This window comes from Rana temporaria, chromosome 5, assembly GCF_905171775.1.
Source record: "Rana temporaria chromosome 5, aRanTem1.1, whole genome shotgun sequence".
NCBI lineage: Eukaryota > Metazoa > Chordata > Amphibia > Anura > Ranidae > Rana > Rana temporaria.
Window position 1 is genome coordinate 104,781,251 of NC_053493.1, and position 20,590 is coordinate 104,801,840.

Here is a 20,590-nt window from a genome sequence, read left to right on the forward strand (position 1 = left end):
GTATCGGAATTCAGAAAATGTGGTGCCCGCAATGTTACAGAACCCGCGTTCTGGTGTAAGACTTGCTGTGATTGATAACTGGCACAGTTGCTTGCGCTTTCAAGATATCCAATGCCTGGTGGTCGTCTCCATGGCATCTGCAGATCAGTTAGAATCTACAATGGCGGCTTCCTTGGAGGGAGGGGGTGGGAGGGATTTGTTTTCTTTTTTATTTCGTTTTTTTATTCTTTATTTTTTTAGGATTTTTTTTTTTTATATTTTTTATTATTATTATTATTATTATTATTATTATTATTATTATTATTATTATAGTGTTTGATTTTGTTATTTGTAGATATTCCACATTTCAAATTTGTTAAAAATAGGGGGACTTCCCCCGATGTTAAGTGGGTGGTCATAATATTATGGCTGATCGGTGTTTATATCCCATAGATTGTGGATTCTACAACTTCCCTACAGAATAAATAATATTCACTGAATTATTTCCTCCCAAAGAAATGGAGCAGAATACATTTTACACTCAATTTATGAAGAAAGATTATTTATTTGCAATCTTTTTTTAACAGAAATTAAGAAAAAATGTTTTTTTATTTTTTCAATTTTTTTTAAACATTTTTCCGTCTTTTTAGATTTAGTTTATTTAGCAAAAAAAAAAAAAAACCCTCAGTGGTGATTAACCACTTGCCGTCGCTGCACCGCCGAAATACGTCCACAAGGTGGCTCTCCTAGGCGAGACCACGTAAATGGACGTCCTGCCTATTAGCCGCCACTAGGGGCGCACGCGCGCCGCCGGAGGCGCGCGCGCGCGCCCCCCGCTCGCCCCCGACTCCCGTGCGTGTGCCCGGCGGGCGCGATCGCCGCCGGGCACACGCGATCGCTCGGTACAGAGCGGGGAACGGGAGCTGTGTGTGTAAACACACAGCTCTCGTTCCTGTCAGCAGGGGAAATGCTGATTTTCTGTTCATACAATGTATGAACAGAAAATCAGTGTTTCCCCTAGTGAGGCCACCCCCCCCCCCACAGTAAGAACACACCCAGGCATACTTAACCCCTTCCCCGCCCCCTAGTGTTAACCCCTTCACTGCCAGTGGCATTTTTATAGTAATCTAATGCATTTTTATAGCACTGATCGCTATAAAAATGCCAATGGTCCCAAAAATGTGTCAAAAATGTCCGAAGTGTCCGCCATAATGTCGCAATACCGAAAAAAAAATCGCTGATCGCCGCCATTACTAGTAAAAAAAATATTAATAAAAATGCCATAAAAATACCCCCTATTTTGTAAACGCTATAACTTTTGCGCAAACCAATCAATAAACGCTTATTGCGATTTTTTTTTACGAAAAATATGTAGAAGAATACGTATCGGCCTAAACTGAGGAAAAAAAAATGTTTTTCTATATATTTTTGGGGGATATTTATTACAGCAAAAAGTAAAAAATATTCATTTTTTTCAAAATTGTCGTTCTATTTTTGTTTATAGCGCAAAAAATAAAAAACGCAGAGGTGATCAAATACCACCAAAAGAAAGCTCTATTTGTGGGAAAAAAAGGACGCCAATTTTGTTTGGGAGCCACGTCGCACGACCGCGCAATTGTCTGTTAAAGCGACGCAGTCCCGAATCGCAAAAAGTACTCTGGTCTTTGGGCAGCAATATGGTCCGGGGGGTAAGTGGTTAAATACCAACAAAAGGAAGTTCTATTTGTGTGTAAAAAATGATACAAATGTAATTATGTGTAGAATGTTACATGACTGAGTAATTGTCATTCAAAGTGTGACAGCGCTGAAGGCTGTAGCAGGAAGGGGGAGGGGAGTGTCCGGTATTGAAGGAGTTCTCCTTTAAGGTAAAATCAGATGGAGTGTCGGCTCTCTGTCTGTACTCTGTGTTCAGAAAAAAGTATCACCCCAGATGGGACTTGAACCCACAATCCCTGGCTGAGGAGGCCAGTGCCTTATCCATTAGACCACTGGGGCTTTTTTTTTTTTCTTTTTTTTTCTTGTAAATAAATCAATAGAAGGAAATGATTCTAAGGCCTTGATCGTCAGAGATCGGTCACTGTTATCCTCTGACACTTTTTTCGGACCCCTAAACGTTACGATGATTCAGAGGAAGGCGAAAACCCCCCCTCCAAAAGGGGGGGGGAAATTCCTTCCTGACCCCCGAAAGCGATCGGTTTTTCCTTGAATCATCAGTCTAGGGCGCCCCGTTCATCTCCCTGTACAATGCTCAGAATGTAGAGCCGGGGCCCCAATATTAAAGGGGGGTTCCCCATCCAGAAATGTGAAGAAGACGGATATTTAATGTTCCCACCTCAAGACAATACAATATAACATCCATTTTATTACATAAAGTAGAACATTGTGCTGACAGCCATTGACTTCCCTTCCTCTTATGGTGTTTTTTTTTCTGGGGGGGGAGCAGGTACCTCGTTGTGACAGGTACTCACTTCCACTTCCCCTGGGATCACCTAGGTGGTCCATGCCTCTCGGTGTAGGCAGTCTCATTGATGGTAATTGGGATGCAGCAGATGCAAAGACACAGGCGCCGCTCCCAATCTGACATACATGTGGGTGTGGGTGCACGGCCCCCGAATGCAAACAATGTGCATCCGTGCTCCTACACCCACACGCATGTCAGATTGGGAGCAGCGTCTGTGTTTGTGAAGGGTTGTGTTTTTGAAATTGGGATGCACAAGTGTTCCATGCACCCCAGTGCAGGCAGTCCCATCGATGGATAATTGGGATGCAGCAGATGTATGGACACAGATGCTTATCCTAATCTTAGATCTGTGCGGGTGTAGGTGCATGGCCCCTGAATGCAGACAGTGTGCATCCATGCTCCTACACCCACACGCATGTCAGATTGGGAGCAGCATCTGCGTCCGTGAAAGGTTGTGTTTTCCCATATGGGGATGCTCAGGTGTTCCACGCCTCCCGGTGCAGGCATTCCCATTGATTGCATTAGGAACGCAGGAGATGCAAAGACACAGAAGCTCCATTATCCTCCTGAAGAAGCCGATCTTGCTTTAGAGAGACGTGTATTCCTCCTGAAGAAGCTGATCTCGCCTCAGAGAGACGTGTATTCCTCTGAAGAAGCCGATCTCGCCTCGGAGAGACGTGTATTCCTCCTGAAGAAGCTGATTTTGCCTCGGAGAGACGTGTATGGAGGTCTTGGTTCGGGAAGGGAGGTCAATGGTTGTCGGCACAATGATTTTTTTTATACTTTATGTCTTTTTTTTTCTGTAAATGATGAATAAAACGGATGTTTTATGTTATTGTTCCGGATGTGAGGACCTTCCAAATCCAAGCGTCTTCCCAGATGGTGGTTGGTTCTACTGCATTATACATGCAAATATCCTTTTGCAGAATCACTGCCTCTCTGGTGGTGGGGGAGGGGTGGCCAGTATCTGCAGCCTCATGCTGTCGCTCATGTAGGAGAAGCCGTCAAAGTTCTTCTGGTCCTCGGCTTGTATTGGAGGATCCAGGTCTACGCTGGTCATTAATTCCGCCATCTTCATTCTTCTATAGATCAGTTTCTTATTCATCTGGGGAAAAAAAAGAAAAGAAAAGACATTCAGAGCTTCTGACTGATACAGAAAATGGTAAGAAAGCTTGGTGACCCCCCAACTCTGGGCTGCGGATTACCCCAAGAAGACTCCTTCAAGCTCTCTCTAGTGGTGAGAAGAAGTATTGCACGGCATCAACACACCATTAAAGTATATCTAGAGACCTTGACCCGGATTCACAAAGCACTTACGCCGACGTATCTCCAGATACGCCATCGTAAGTACAAATGTGCGCTGTCGTATCTATGCGCCGAACCAGAAACCAAGATACGCCTAAAAACAGGCTTCATCCGATTAACGTAACTTGCCTACGCCGGAGTAGAGTGAGCGCATATTTACGCTGGACGCACTTGTCGCTCCCATTGATTTCCTATTCAAATATGCAAATGAGGGAGATAAGCTGATTCACGAATGTACGTGAGCCCGACGCAGTGCGCATAAAGTCATACGTCCGGAGTAAAGTTATGCCCCATAAAGCAGGTGTAACTCAGCAGCAGGCATGAAAAGGTCTGCACCAGGGAACTCAAGCCCACGTATTTTACGTAGTTTACGTTGGACGTGAATATGACTAGGCGTAGGTTACATTTACGCCGTAGGCAGTGATCCGACGTATCTTAGGCAGTTGTTCCGACGTGATTGTGAGAATGCGCACTGGGATGCGCCCACGGGACGGCGCATGCACCGTTCGTTATACGAATCTGTCTGGCGATCAGCCCATCATTTGCATGGGGTCATGCCTCATGTGCATGGCTCACGCCCACTTCCACTTACGCCGACTTACGCCTTGGAAATCCAGAGCAGATTTGGGAGCATTGGCTTTGTGAATTCAATGCTTGCCTCTCTGCTCTGCGTCGGCGTAGCGTAAAGGAGATACGCTACGGCGGCATAAATATGCGCCTCTGTATGTGAATCCGGGCCCATGTGTGTTCAACAGAAGGCTTGCAGGCCAAATCTGGCCCATTAGGCCATTTCATGTGGCCCTCACCCCCCCCCTCTCCTGCAGCTGCGGAGACCCTGTCACCCCCCAGGACAGGGAAGTGTGTTACTGGCGGGATCACCAAGTAAAATAAAGAAGGGTGATTGGTCTACTTACTGTTGCTGATTGCAATGGCGAGGGTGACTTTCCTTCCTCTAAGTCGGCCCAGTCGATCCCCTGGAAATAATCGTGGCATTTGATGTCACTTACAGGTCGCGTTCGCTCTTCTTGGTCCTTACACAGGAGCTGTAGCGAAGAATGAAAGATAATAAGAAACAAAGAATAATAACAATGTGTCAACAACAAAAACAAACTCGCCACTTTAATATTTGAGTCTGACGGTGACATATTTCAGCTTCCATAAGACCTGCAACTGAGGCCATGATTGGATCGGGTCGTACTATGGTACCCTATCTATCCAGCGATGTCCACAAATGTCTCGGCCATCCGGGACTCTCCCTCCTGATTGGCTGAGACACAGCAGCGCCATTGGCTCTCCCGCTTCTGTCAATCAAAGTGAGTTAGCCAATCAGGAGAGAGAGGGGGCGGTTGCGAACCGCTGCTCCGTGTCTGAATGGACAAACCAGAGCTGCGGCTCGGCTCGGATGCCCCCCCCCATAGAAATCTGGAACAGATTTGTATCCGATAAAATTAGGTAAAGTTCGGAGTATACTCACCTTTGTTATGAGTTCAGAGAGGAAGTAGTCCATGTCTTCCGGATAATGGGGATCATTATTTATTATTGCCATCATCATGTCATTGACGGTCGTCATGCCAACACAGAAGGGATTCTCGCCGAGGGCCATCTCGTATACGATCACTCCCAAGGAGAAATAGTCCACCGTGGTGAAGTATGGCTGGTTGTAAATGACCTGTAGAAACAAAAAGGAGAGAGAGAAATAAGGATGAGAACATTCCTGAGCCAGGCAAAGGACAGAGATGACTCAATGCTGATGTACATGCTTTTGTTCCAATTTTTTTGCTGTGGCATGTTTATTTTGTGATCGATTTTAATTAAAAGAACATTTTTGGAGTGCGGCTGTCCAAGTTTCCTTCGTATTTTTGCACTGACGTACACTATATTGTCAAAAGTATTTTTTGACAATATAGTGTACACACGCATGTACACACGCATAAACATTAACGGCATCCCCAGTCTTGGTCCGCAGGGTTCAATATTGAGTTGGCCCACCTTTTGCAGATATAACAGGTTCTAGCTGAAAAGAGCGGGGCCAAATGAATATTGAACTCTACCGGCTAAGACTGGGATGCCATTAAAGTTCATGTGCGTGTAAAGGCAGGCGTCCCAATACTTTTGACAATACAGTGTATGTGATGTATGAAGCCAGCCTGGAGTCCTAAAAATTGTGCTAAGATTCACACAGTATACACACACACAGTATACATACACAGTATACACACACAGAATACACATGCACACACTGAAATGGTACTGGAGAGGCGGGGCAGCTATAATCTTGGGATTTTTTTTAAAACACAGATTTCACATACTGTCCCTGGTTTTACTGAGACTGGCAACCCTGATGGGGCCCCCTAGTAGCATGGGGCCCTCAGGCAGTGCCCGAATGGTCAGTCTGCCCCTGCCAGTGGAGGAATTTTCCATTAAATGAAAGGGAGCCCTTTTATGGCCTCTCTGTATCCAATAATAATTACATTTAAGTCTAAAATCAGAATATCACAAAACTTACTTCTGGGGCTATGTATGACGGTGTACCCACAAGTCCGGTGATCCTATTGGACTCAGTGACACCAGCCATAGACAAGCCGAAATCTGCAATCTTGATATGTCCTTCGCCGTCCAGTAGAATGTTCTCCGGTTTGAGATCTCTGTGAAGAAAAGAAGTGAACAGTTAGCTCTGCATATCCTACATTTATATTAGAGGGAAAATATACAAGTATACATCTATGCAAAAGAAGAATGAAGATTGATGGGTGGACATTGGCTTATTTTATATCCGCCTACAAGATCTCTGTTTCGGGGTTCACAGCTCCGCCCACCTGCTATATTCATCATGAGGAGCTCTCACTCCTCTTGCTTGATTTTGTATAAATCCTACATTGAGCAGACTATGGCATGAGCAGGGAGACTTCTGCATTGGATGGAAGGAGACTTTACGGGAGGCAACACAACTGGAAACTCATGAAACTGGTGGAAAGTCTTCCTGATTCACCAAAAAAAAATACCAGAAGCCAAGAGGTGATTGCACCCAACATTACATACCCATAACTACAAGAACAATCATGGTGGAGTGACTCATTAAAGCTGAATTTGGGGGGAAAAAAAGAAAATACCCATGTAATAGGCCTCCCCCCCACACTGCAATGGTTTATGCCTTGGGTACCAATAAAAGGGCGGTTCATTCATCTAATCCCCACTTTCACAGTCCGATCCTCACAGCCTCAAGGTCAAAAGAGGCGTCAGGGAACAAGCCAGCAGAAGTCCTTGCTATTGGTCCCCCTAGGCATAAATAATCATTTAACCCTTGTAGTGAGGTGGAAACCCCTCTAAATTTCACATTTTTGCATTCAATTTTGCATTATTAATCAGCTGATCCAATCCTTACCTGTGTACAATCTGATGAGAATGCAGGAATTGCAGGCCACATAATATTTCCGCAGTGATGAATCTGATGGAGAAAGAAAAATATGAATTAGCATATTGTCACAGACCAAAATAAAAGCTAAAAGTAAAGAGGGGTATGGATGGAAGGGCTAGGGATGGATGGGGTATGGATGGACGGGGTATGGATGGACGGGTATGGATGGACAGGATATGGATGGATGGGGTATGGATGGACAGGGTATAAATGGAGGGGTATGGATGGACATGGTATGGATGGACAGGGTTTGGATGGAGGGGTATGGATAAAGGGGTATGGATGTACAGGTTATGAATGGATGGACGGGGTATGGATGGAAAGAGTATGGATACATGGGGTATAGATGGACAGGGCATGGATGGATGGGGTATGAATGGACGTGGTATGGATCAACGGGGTATGGATGTATGGGGTATGTATGGATGGGTATGGATGGACGGGACATAGATAGACTGGATTATGGATGGACGGTGTATGGATGGACGTGGTATGGATGGACGGGTTATGGATGGACTTGGTATGTATGGACTGGGTATGAATTAATGGGTTATGGACGGACATGGTATGGATGGACGGGTTATGGATGGACGGGGTATGGATGGACGTGTTATGGATGTACGAAGTATGGATGGACGTGGTATGGATGTGTAGCGCTACCCCCGAAGGAGCCGCTGATTGTTTTGACAGCAAAGCGTACCTGTCAGCATTCCAGTCGCCAGATCCCCGATTGGTTCGGCATCCAGCCTGGAATCCTCTCAATAGAACCGGGAACCCAGTAAGTCACTGGGGTCCCCTTTTACCTCCAGGTGAGGGTTTGTGTAACCTGCAATTTTGGCCAGGTGGGCCGCGCCGGCGGGGTCCATGGATGCGCGCACCCTGAAGGTGGATGCCGCACCTGGAACCGGGACCCCGGTTAGAACATATGACACCTGTCACAGATATACTCCTCCCTGGCATGCCTTGCGAGGGAAAAACTCCTCTAATTGGCTGCTGAGGAAAACTCACTCTGCCAGAACCCCACTGGTGCCAACTGCTGGCCAGGGATGATAACACATCCCTGGAGCACAGACTGACCCAGTGGACCTTTCTGGAATGACAGAAGTCACAATTTAAATAAATTGTGAATGGGAGCAAAGTAACTCTCCCAATCCCCACTAACTTTAGCGTAGTGCCCATACTGAAAGTAAGGTTGCGATACATATGGACGTGGTATGGATGGATGGGATATGCATGAACGTGGTATGGATGGACGTGGTATGGATGGATGGAGTATGGATGGACTGGGTATGGATGGACTGGGTATGGATGGACTGGGTATGGATGGAGGGGTATGGATGGACGGTGTATGGATGGACTGGGTATGGATGGACTGGGTATGGATGGACTGGGTATGGATGGACTGGGTATGGATGGAGGGGTATGGATGGACGGTGTATGGATGGACTGGGTATGGATGGACGGGGTATGGATTGAGGGGTATGGATGGACAGGGTATGGATGGACTGGGTATGGATGGACGGGGTATGAATGGACGGGGTAGTAATGTACGGAGTATGTCACTGCCTGTGGTCAGACACCCCTGACTCCAGCGTTACCCGTCATCGGACTTACCTTATGGTGTTCTGTTACATCGTCAAAGATTCTGACATCAATCCCCAAAGCTCTCCTCCACTCATGAATTCCATGACAAAGACCAGATAAGTCTGTGTGAAAAGAAGAGGTAGAGGTTACATTATAGACATTTCCCGATTTCACGTTAATGAAGAATATACAGTTATGCACACAAATTAGGAAAAAGCTCTCTAGGGTCATACTCTTACCTATACAGTGGAACCTCGGATTACGAGGATAATCCATTCCAGGAGAATGCTCGTAATCCAAAGCACTCACATATCAAAGCGAGTTTCCCCATTGAAGTCAACGGAAACGAAAAAAAGGATTTTTCTAAATACATTGTGAAAACGCTCGTTAGCCGCCTTCCTCGCAGTCCGAGGCTCCACTATACTGCTTCCCTGACTACAGCCGGAGCCCTGGTGTGGAACACAATGGTGGAGCTCCCCTCTGCCTCTCACAATTTAACACTTATTGGCTGAAGAACTTTATTGAAAAAGAACTAATGCCCAGTACACAGGGTCGGAATTTTTTCTGACAAGAAAAAGTCCAAAGTGAGCTTTTGATCGGAAATTCCGACCGGGTGTACGCTCCATCTGACTTTTCCTGTCGGAATTTCCATCCAACAAAAATTTGAGAGCTGGTTCTCAAATTTTAAGACGGGGAAAAAATTCCAATCGTCTGTAGCAATTCCGACGCGCAAAATTCCAATGCATGCTTCGGAAGCATCAAAGTTAATTTTCTCGGCTTGTCGTAGTGTTGTACGTCATCGCGTTCTTGACGGTCAAAAGTTCAGAGAACTTTTGTGTGACCGTGTGTATGTAAGACATGCTTGTGCGGAATTCCATTGGAAAAACCATCCAAGGTTTCCAAATCCGATCGTGTGTACGCGGCATAAGACTATCATCAGGGGAAGAGGGGATGCTTAGCCCTGTGTAAGTTTTGACTCCCAAAAAAAGTCACCAAATAATTGTTTTAGGTGGTCTGGATCAGTAGAGGGGGTGCAGTACAGGAAAGAGAGATGAAGAAATGGAAAGATGAAAAGACTTACCTCCGTCTGGAATGATCCAAACAGATGAGTGATGAATCGACTGCCAATGCAAGCTTCTAGAATGTTCTTCTCTATAACAGCAGAACTGAAGTTATTTTTAAGTGAAATTTTTTTCAACATTTTTATCGCCATCTGCTGTTCCATGGCATAATGAGAGGCCAACACCACCTTCCCGAAGGCCCAGAATCCAAGCATTTCATGGTAATTAAAACTTTCCAATGATAGTTCACACCGCTGGTCAACGGAACCGCTTGATGGAACGCTTGCTAGTGCATCGGGGATTGAACCAAACGAAGCGAATGCACTGTAGAATGAAAGCAGATCACTCCGTATTGCACTGGGCTTTAAAGTATGTCCTTCTTCTCGGTCTATGGGGGTGGTAAATGATAAATATTGAGTATTTCCACTTTCATTGGTGATTGGAACCTCTGGAATTTTCTTGTCCTCTGTGTCTGTAGCCGGTGAACCAAACGAAGCTAATGCACTGTAGAATGAAAGCAGATCACTCCATATTGCACTGGGCTTTAAAGTCTGTCCTTCTTCTTGGTCTATGGGGGTGGTAAATGATAAATATTGAGTATTTCCACTTTCACTGGTGATTGGAACCTCTGGAATTTTCTTGTCCTCTGTGTCTGTAGCCGGTTGGGTTTCCTCACTCTCGCTGGTGATTGGAACCTCTGGAATTTTCTTGTCCTCAGTGTCTGTAGCCGGTTGGGTTTCCTCACTCTCACTGGTGATTGGAACCTCTGGAATTTTCTTGTCCTCTGTGTCTGTAGCCGGTTGGGTTTCCTCACTCTCGCTGGTGATTGGAACCTCTGGAATTTTCTTGTCCTCTGTGTCTGTAGCCGGTTGGGTTTCCTCACTCTGACTGGAGATCGGTACCACTGGCTTTGTCTTGTCCTCTGTGTTTGTCGCCGGTTGGGTTTCCTCACTCTCGGTAGTGGGTCCATCTCCTGTAGTCGGCTGTATTTTGGTGGTGATGGGGTCATTATTTTCTGGAGAGAGGAAGAAAATTTGTATTTATATTCCTGTTATTTACACATCATTTACTAATGTTACACAGAATGGACATGTAAATGCATTTCTTTTTTCATATGTACTGTATATACTCGAGTATAAGCCGACCAGAGTATAAGCCGAGGCACCCAATTTTACCCCAAAAAACTGGGAAAACTTATTGACTCGAGTATAAGCCTAGGGTGTCCATCTGCATGCCTCATTGTGCCTCACTGTGTCCATGTCCATGCCTTACTGTTTCAATGCCTCACTGTGTCCATGCCTCACTGTGCCCATGCCTCACTGTGCCCATGACTAGACTGACATTAAACATGGGAGTCTATGTAAGGGGTGCCCGGCTTTGAAAAATCGGTGCTCCCCAGCCATAGGTCCCCCAGACAACAAACTTTGCACACTTGTAGAAGAGAAATGGGGCTACAGGTGTGCCAAGTTCCGGGTCCAGGGGACCTACGACCGTCTGGTACCGCGTCCCCAAAGTCACTGGAGAAATGAACTTTTAACATGCCCATGCCTCACTGTGTCCTTGCCTCACTGTTTCCATGCCTCACTGTGCCCATGCCTCACTGTGTCCATGACTAGACTGACATTTAACATGGGAGTCTATGGAAGGGGTGCCAAGTTTCAGGTCCAGGGGACCTACGACCGGCCGTGATCAGATTAATTTTAAAAACAAAACACTGCCCTGGATTTGTTTGTTTTTGTTCTGTGTGTCTCTTTACTTCACAGAAACATGAAGCCAGTTTAAAAGTGAAACTAACCTGCAGGCACATTATAGGATTGATTTTTATCTATTTGTAATCATTTTTAAAAGGAATCAGTTAACTTTTATGTCTCTATACCCTGTAAACAGTCATTTCAGCAAAAAAAATGTTTCCTTTAGTGACCCTTTAAGCGGTTAAATTGCCGGCAAATGACATTCCCTGCTAGTTCTGTGTCTAAATGACACAGAACCCTCCAAAGCTCCCCTAAAATATTTTGGGGACCTTTGGAAGGGTCTGTCTGCCTTTTATTTTAAATAGTCAGGCAATGAATGGTCATTTGCCGCCAATTTAAACTGTATTGTTTTGTTTTTGTTGTAAATGTAACTTTTGCTACAGCAATTTGGGTGTCCCCCTAAAATGCATACCAGACCTTATGGGGAGATTTACCAAAACTGGTGCACACAGGATTTGGTGCAGCTGTGCAAAGTAACAAATCAGCTTCTAACTTCAGCTTGTTCAATAAAACCTAGAAGCTGATTGGTTACTATGCACAGCTGCACCAAATCCTGTGTGCACCAGTTTTAGTAAATCTCCCCCTTTGAGTCCAGTATAGATTTTGAGGGGGCACCTCAACACAAAAAACAAAATCAAAATGTGTGTGGTCACCCTAAAAATCAATACCAGACTCTTAAACACTATGTCAACCCAAAATGTCATTGGGGTGGATTCAGTAAGCAATTGCGTCTGCGGTTCCATAGTTACGCAGCGCAATTGCTTAGTTGCGCCGGCGTAACGACTTTTCTGTATTCAGAAAGCTTGTTACGCCGACTGCAGCCTAATATATGACTGGCAAAAGGCTCTTATGCCGTCGTATCGTAGGCTGCATTCTTACGATGGCCGCTAGGTGGCGTTCCCGTAGTGGTCAGCGTAGAGTATGCAAATTGCATACTCACGCCGATTCACAGCCGTACGCGTGCCCTGCGTACGCATTTTACGTCGTTTGCGTTCGTCGGGTTCCGCGTAAGGCTGCTCCTGCTATTAGCAGGGGCAGCTAATGCTAAGTATACCCGTCGTTCCCGCGTTGCGATGTTTGAAAATTACGTCGTTTGCGTAAGTGAATCGTGAATGGCGCTGGACGCCATTTACGTTCACGTTAAAGCAAATGACGTCCTTGCGACATCATTTGCCGCAATGCACGTCGGGAAAGTTTCCCGACGGAGCATGCGCACTACGTTCGGCGCGGGGACGCGCCTAATTTAAATGATCCACGCCCCCTACAGGATCATTTAAATTACGCGCGCTTACGCCGGCCATTTTTACGGAGCGCCCACGCAAATTACGGAGCTACGGCTTCGTGAATGAAGCGCAGCGCAGGTAATTTACGGAGGCGCAGCGTTAAAACGGTACGCTGCGCCTCCGTAAGAGTGCGAGCCCCTACCTGAATCCACCCCATTGTCCTGATATGTGCCTGCTGCACCATGTAACTATATGAAGAAGTATCCTTTCTGCTTTGTATGTATTCTTTTGTGTGAAATACCTGGTGTTCCTTCCAGTCCCTCTGATTTCCTAATAAAAACTGACCTCACTAGCAAGAGTGCAGCATGGTCATTTTTTTAGCTGTGCTGGAAACTGAACTTGCTTTCCTCCAATGATAAGTTATTCCCCGGCACCAACTCTCTGCACAGCCATTCACTGGGAAGCTCAGTGTACTGCTGTTTCTCCTCCTCCAGCTCTTATGTAGCTGAGAACAGAGGGAATGTGATCACTTATAAAAAAAAAGGAAAAAAGGGTATTTATCATTTATATATATATATATATATATATATATATATATACTGTATATACATACAAATGTTTTGCCTTTCATTTCTATTTTTTAAACTGAATGTGTTGTTTTGCAGGGTGAGGGTTAGAGGGTGAGGGTGAGGGTTAGAAATTCCTAAGGATTTCTTGCAGTCCATGAAAGAGGAGATGATTTGCACATTTCAGTCTTTCAAAAACCAGCTGTGTGATCTTTCAAGCTGCACTGAGAACTCAGCGTGCTCTCCACCAATGATCAGACTTCTGCTGACAACCATAACCCCCCCCCCCCCCCCCCCCACACCTCTGCACAGCCATTATTAACTGAGAGGATCAGTGTGCTGTTGTTTCTCCTCCTCTAGCTCTCTAAGCTCCCTATGCAGCTAGGGCCGGTGCATGTGATAACTATAATTTTTATGTTAAACCCATTTATATTTTAAACTGAAATGGTTGTTTTACAAGGTGAGGTTTCACATATACTTTAACCTGACCATGCAGCCAAATGTGACCAGTGATGTCACTGCTATCCCTGCTCCTTTGCTTACATGGTTGGGGATTCCCTGTCATATAAGCAATGTGGCAGTGACAGCAGCAGTTAGAGGTGCACCTGCTGCTTCTTCTGTGGACCATTGAAAGCTGGAGGCTGTCATATATAAAAGCAATAAAAACACTAAAATTGCACTGTGTACACCTCCACTCACTCAATATTTTAACAATTTTGAGGAGCGTTGATAGGCAGTTAAGAAGTAAAAATACAACCCAACCACCTATTTTTAATGCCTGTGTGAAAGAGCCCTTATTAATTCAGCATCAAGGTGTAATCAAAAACTCACCATCGAGTCTCAACATTCCACTGTGCAAAGTTTTATTGACCAGGACTGTTGGTTGGTGTCAGTGGTTGAAGCAGTGTTCTGGAGGGGTGGGAGATGTACATTGATGCTGAATGGGGGGTGTTTAGGGAGGGACATTGGTGCTCAGTGGGGGGGAAAGCACTGGAAATATTTGGGAGAAGCATTGCTGTTGATTGAGGTTTGAGGTAAACATTAGTGTTAGGAGACCATTCCTCCAAACAATGAGAGAATAAACCTGGAGCCAGGTACTCAAACATGAGTTCAGCACTCAGAACCTGGACACAGAATGGCAGAATTGTTTTGAAATCCTACAGAATCTTGGATGGTTGAAAGGCATTGGATTGAATGTCAAATAGACCTCCAAAGTTTATACTAGATAATGTATTCTTTGGAACATTGTTTTAAAAACTCGTAACTTTCTGCTCCAAGCAATACCTTTTATGAAACATTTATACCAGACAAAAACAGGTGGGGGCAAAGGGATAAGAGACAGTGGCTAATGCTGACTCTATTACATTCCCTCCCCCTAGGATTAGTGGACTATCTCGGTACTTGGTAAGGAGTGACATACATGATGAAGTAAAAAATAAATTTGTATTACATAAAATGTATTGAACATAGAATAGAGTAAAATTGAAAAAACAGAAACTCAGGGTACCCCCAAGCAATATCTGTTATTACAGACATATAGACTCTTCTATTCCTCGACTAGTTTCGCGGAAAAAAACGCTTCCTCAAGAGGACCAATCTATAAAGCAAACAATACAATTATTATTAAGCAAACATAGTAGTTAAACAATAGCCATATTAAAACATAAAAGAGGATAATACAAAAGGAAATAGCTTACCCACTATTTGGGTGGTCATGTGCGGTGTCAGGCCGCCCAGGTAAAATTGCACCCCTGAATTTGGATGATGGTACGCTATTAATATTAGCTATTTTGTTTATATGAGGCCATACTCAACATTTTTGCAAAACATTTATACCAGTAGTACTTCAAACAAACAACAGACTCAGGTAAGTAGCTCTTCATTTTATTTGTTTGCTAATTAATTTTGTGTTTTGCCTATAGTTCTCGTTTATTCTCATTATACAAATTTCACTCTGAGTATTTTGAATTATGAAAACAGGTTACTGTTACTCAGAAATCTGCAGTAAGAAAGTGTCAGGGTCCCAGCTCTGTGGACCCCCGTACAGCGCGCCTGCGCGGCAGATTGACCTCCCAGCGCTTCCCTGGACACTTCAGGCGTGTGCGCATGCGCACGCACGGCGCGGCGACCAGGCTTCTGCACGAGCGCGTGCACGGGCGTGGACCCGCTCGGGACCAATCACAGGCTTGACTTTCCTATTTAAACCAGCCCCTATCTGAAGACAGGTTGCTGGTTTATCGTCAGCTTGTGACCTGTATCCTGTTTCCTGGAAACCTTACCTTTGGGAATTCCTCCCGACTCAGCTCTCTCATGGAACTTTGAACTCGGCTTGTCTCACCATTCTGCCTGAACTCTCCCTTGTGACCCAGACTTGTGTTTTCTCCTGCCCTTGGACTTTGGCTTGTGACTCGGATCCGCTGCTGTCTCCGTCCCTTGAATCTTGGCTTGTGTTTTGGACTTGCCTTTGCCTGCCTTCTGAACCAGATCCGTACCTGCATCTCTGACTGTCTCCGGTTGTTTCCTGTTTCCGGCTGCAGCCCCACTGAAGCTACTGTCATCTGCTGCTACTACCTGCAAGCACCGCTTCTCCGCTGGCACCGGTACCGCCTCGTGCTTCTGCCTCCTGTTTCAACCTCAGGGGGCGGGCGCGCCTGGTCGTAAAGGTGAGCCACCCTCTGCATATCGGTCTCGGTAAGTACTTGGTTTTGACAGTATAAACCAGCCCTTAAAATGTCCGAGACCGACAGGGTGCGTTCACCTTTCGAGACACTCTGCCAGCAGGTGTCCGCGCTTACCGAGGCGGTACAGAAGCTCCAGGAGGGATACATACAGGTGGACGGCCGCCTTCAGCAAATGACCGGTTCTCCTGGGCCCTCCTCTCCTCCGGCTGCACCTTCTGCTGGGGCCTCTTCACCGCAGGCTTCCGCCAATCCGGCTGTCGTAATGACTCACCCGGATCTCCGGCGACCGCCGAAAATATCGGGCCTTCAAGAACGCTTGCACCCTATACTTGGCTCTCCAGCCCAGGACTTTCTTTACTGATTCCGTAAAGGTTGGGTTCGTGATATCTCTCCTAACCGAAGAACCCCAAGCGTGGGCTCACAGCCTTATGGAAAAACAGAGCCCGATCCTGGACTCTCTGGACTCTTTCTTCGAACATATGGCTAAACTATATGATGATCCTCAGCGCATGGCTTCTGCCGAGACCGTTCTTCATAACTTGGCGCAAGGAAAACGACCGGTGGAGGACTACACCGCCGAGTTCCGTAAATGGTCAGCCGACACCGACTGGAACGACGCGGCATTGAAATATCAATTCCGCCTAGGACTCTCAGAGACTCTTAAGGATGAGTTGGCAAGAACCGAAGCCCCCGCTTCTCTAGAAGCCCTGATCCAGTCCGCCACCCAACTGGACCGACGCTTACGGGAACGGCGCTCTGAGCGCTTTCAGACTTCGCATCCCGCCTGGGTTCCTCCTAGGCTCGTTTCAGCTCCGCCTCCTCCTGCAGTCCCTCTACATGTTGGCCTTCCCGATCCAGAACCTATGCAACTCGGGCTGGTCCGCTCACCTCTTACTAGCGAGGAGAGACTCCGCAGACGCCAGAACAACCTATGCCTGTACTTCGGAGCCTCCGGCCACTTCCTACGCACCTGTCCTATAAGGCCGAGTAAGCCCATGATTCAACCTGCTTACAATTTCCATGTTTCAAACATTCCTATGGCTCATCTTGTCCTCTTTCTTTCGTTACAGTTGCCGGAAAAGACTATCCGCCTGCCGGCAATCGTTGATTCGGGTGCATGCAGTTGCTTCCTGGACTCCACCTTGGCCCAAGAACTGCACATCCCCCTCCGCAATAAGGACCAACACTTACGTATCCACTTGGCCGATGGCTCTCTTCCCAAATCAGGACTAGTCACGCAGGAAACCATGCCTCTTCAGGCCACCACTGATTCGGGCCACCGAGAACTTCTACAACTAGACCTCATCCCCTCTCAACTGTTTCCCATCATCCTGGGACTTCCCTGGTTGCAGACACATCAACCCTGCATAGATTGGTTAAGGAAAGAGGTTAAGTTCTCATCTTCCCATTGTACCCAACATTGCTTCATAACCGCCATTGCGACCTGCTCAACCTGCTCAACCCTGACATCCTCACCCGAACTTCCGTCTCACGTCCCCTCTGTTTATCAAGACTTTAAAGATGTCTTCGATAAACAGCAGGCCGACTGTTTTCCTCCCCATCGGCCATATGATTGCCCGATCGATCTCCTGCCCGGCTCTGAGATCCCTTTCGGCCGTATCTTCCCGCTGTCCGAAACTGAACTCGTAGCCCTCAAGGCATATATCGACGAAAATCTGCAGAAAAACTTCATCCGTCCTTCTTCCTCTCCAGCGGGTGCAGGAATCTTTTTTGTTCAGAAGAAGGATGGCTCCCTGAGGCCCTGCATCGACTACAGAGAACTCAACAAGGTCACCATCAAGAACAGGTTCCGATCAGCCCAGGTGTTTTCTAAGTTAGACTTAAGGGGCGCCTATAACCTCGTAAGAATCAGGGCCGGGGATGAATGGAAAACTGCCTTCAGGTCACGTTTCGGGCACTTCGAATATCTTGTTATGCCATTCGGACTCTGTAATGCCCCGGCCACTTTCCAACACTTGGTTAACGACATTTTCCGTGAACATTTAGACGATTTTCTGGTCGTATACCTGGACGACATCCTTATTTTTTCAACTTCTTCCGAGCTTCATAGGCACCACGTCAAAAAAGTACTCACCATCCTCAGAGAACATAAATTGTACCTAAAAGCCGAAAAATGCGACTTTGAAAAAACGACGATACAGTTTTTGGGGTTCATTATTTCCACCGGTGGGGTCGCCATGGATCCTCAAAAGGTCAAGGCCATCCAGGACTGGCCGACTCCAGTGGACAAGAAGGCGGTACAAAGGTTTGTTGGATTCGCCAACTTCTATCGGAGGTTTATTATCGGGTTTTCTGCTATTGTAGCCCCGATCACTCAGCTTACCCGTCAAGGCAGTCACTTTCATTGGTCACAAGAGGCCCAGGAAGCTTTTGAGAAATTAAAATATGTCTTTTCTTCCGCACCTGTCCTACGTCATCCAGACCCAAAGTTGCCCTTCACCTTGGAAGTTGACGCCTCTGAAACGGCCCTAGGGGCTATTTTATCACAAAGACAAGGCATGAAGTCTCTGCTATACCCCGTGGCTTTCGCCTCTCGGAAGCTGACGATTCCCGAAAAGAACTACGACGTGGGGGACAGGGAACTCCTCGCTACCAAGTTTGCTCTCGAGGAGTGGAGGTATTTACTGGAGGGAGCGATCCACCCTATAATAATCTTTACCGACCACAAAAACCTAGAGTATTTGCGTTCCGCAAAACGTTTAAGACCTAGGCAAGCTCGGTGGGCTCTTTTTTTTTTCACGATTTAATTTTCATATTACTTATAGGCCCGGTTCAAAGAATGGAAAAGCGGACGCGCTTTCCAGGATGTTTCCTGAAACCCCTTGCACAGCTGAACCAAGTACCATCCTGCCTCCCCGGAATTTTCTTTTGATCTCCCAACCTGACCTGTTAGACTCCATCAAAGCAGTGTCCAGACAACTTTCCAGCCCAGAGCTATCGTCACTGAAAGAACGTGACAGTTTATTCTGGCTTCAAGATAAAATGTATGTTCCAGTCGAGACCAGACAATTGGTCCTGAGCACCTTCCATGACCGAAAGCTAGCAGGCCATTTTGGGGCACGGAAGACTTCTGAATTGATTTCCCGGTACTTTTGGTGGCCAAAATGGAGGCAGGACTGTAAAAGTTATGTTTCATCATGTACCAGATGTCAACGTAATAAGGGCCCTAAGACCAAGACCTGGGGACTACTTAAGCCGCTACCAATCCCAGAATGCCCGTGGGCCGATATCTCGTTGGATTTTATCGTGGAGTTACCCCCATCGGAAGGCTTCACTACAATATTAGTTGTCGTGGATCGCCTATCGAAAATGGCTAATTTTTTACCTATGGTAGGAACCCCATCCGCAGTCGAAACATCCAAAATCTTTTTCAACGAGATCATTAGACTTCATGGGGTCCCCAAGACCATTGTTTCAGATAGAGGGGTCCAATTCACCTCCAAATTTTGGAGGGAGCTCTGCAAGTCCTTGGAAGTTAAGACCTGCCTGTCCTCGGCCTACCATCCGCAAAGTAACGGCCAAACGGAAAGGATGAACCAGACACTCGAGCAGTACCTTAGGTGTTTTTGCTCCACCTCTCAGGATGATTGGTCATCCCTTCTGCCTTCCGCTGAGTTTGCATACAATAACTCTGTCCATGCTACCACCAATCAAACGCCTTTCTGGGCCAATTTCGGTTTTCACCCGGCCTTCCTTCCAGATCTCCTCCCGGAAATACCCGTCCCAGCTGCTCAGGAACACATAACGGCCATTCAGTCCAACTTTCTGAAACTTCAAAGAATGATGCAACAGGCCCAGGAGGACTATAAGAGGTTCTACGACAAAGTAAAAAAAGATTGTCCCTCTTTTGAAGTTGGGGAGGAGGTTTGGCTCTCTGCTACTAACCTAAAACTGCCAGTCCCTTCTCGGAAGTTGGGTCCGAGATTCATTGGGCCCTTTAGGGTCAAACGAAGGATCAGTGCAGTGACCTTTGAACTTGCACTACCCAATTCCTATAGGATCCACCCGGTCTTCCATGCCTCTCTTCTAAAACCCATCATCCCCGATCCTTTCCAAGGAAGGGCGGATCTTCCACCACCACCAGTGGAGGTGGAGGGAGAAGAGGAGTTTGAGGTCGAGTCCATCCTGAGCTGTAGAAAAAGGGGGAGACAGCTCCAATATTTGATCAAATGGAGGGGTTACCCTCCGGAAGATAATTCCTGGGAGCCTTCAAGAAATCTACATGCCCCTCGGCTGATTCGTGCCTTCCACCAAGAGCATCCGGAGTTGATGACCAGTTTAGGCGTCCGGAGTCCGCCCCTCGGGGGGGCACTGTCAGGGTCCCAGCTCTGTGGACCCCCGTACAGCGCGCCTGCACGGCAGATTGACCTCCCAGCGCTTCCCTGGACACTTCAGGCGTGTGCGCATGCGTGCGCACGGCGTGGCGACCAGGCGCGTGCACGAGCGCGTGCACGGGCGTGGATCCGCTCGGGACCAATCACAGGCTTGACTGCCCTATTTAAACCAGCCCCTATCTGAAGACAGGTTGCTAGTTTATCGTCAG

The 20,590-nt window shown here is 46.6% G+C and overlaps 1 protein-coding gene and 1 non-coding gene across 2 annotated transcripts; both read right to left on the reverse strand.

Annotated features, from left to right (window-relative positions):
• Positions 1–1,901: 1,901 nt before the first annotated feature.
• Positions 1,902–1,974, reverse strand: TRNAR-CCU. Its single transcript has one exon. It is a non-coding gene; the product is annotated as a tRNA-Arg (tRNA).
• Positions 1,975–3,368: 1,394 nt separating this feature from the next.
• LOC120941103 (protein kinase C delta type-like) lies at positions 3,369–15,903 on the reverse strand. The gene is made up of 8 exons (XM_040354372.1): positions 15,684–15,903; positions 9,826–10,820; positions 8,793–8,866; positions 7,128–7,190; positions 6,252–6,390; positions 5,220–5,414; positions 4,660–4,788; positions 3,369–3,545 (listed from the first exon to the last, which is right to left on the reverse strand). Exons 1-8 carry the CDS (start codon positions 15,901–15,903, stop codon positions 3,369–3,371), a joined length of 1,992 nt encoding a protein of 663 aa, XP_040210306.1.
• Positions 15,904–20,590: the final 4,687 nt, after the last annotated feature.

Coding starts and splice junctions, on each gene's coding strand:
- LOC120941103 (XM_040354372.1), bottom strand. CDS start 15,903: ATGACAGTAGCTTCAGTGGGGCTGCAGCCGGAAACAGGAAACAACCGG. Junction 7,191..8,792: donor ATGTCAGAATCTTTGACGAT/GTAACAGAACAC, acceptor TTTCTCCATCAG/ATTCATCACTGCGGAAATAT. Junction 5,415..6,251: donor CGTCATACATAGCCCCAGAA/GTAAGTTTTGTG, acceptor TTGTTTCTACAG/GTCATTTACAACCAGCCATA.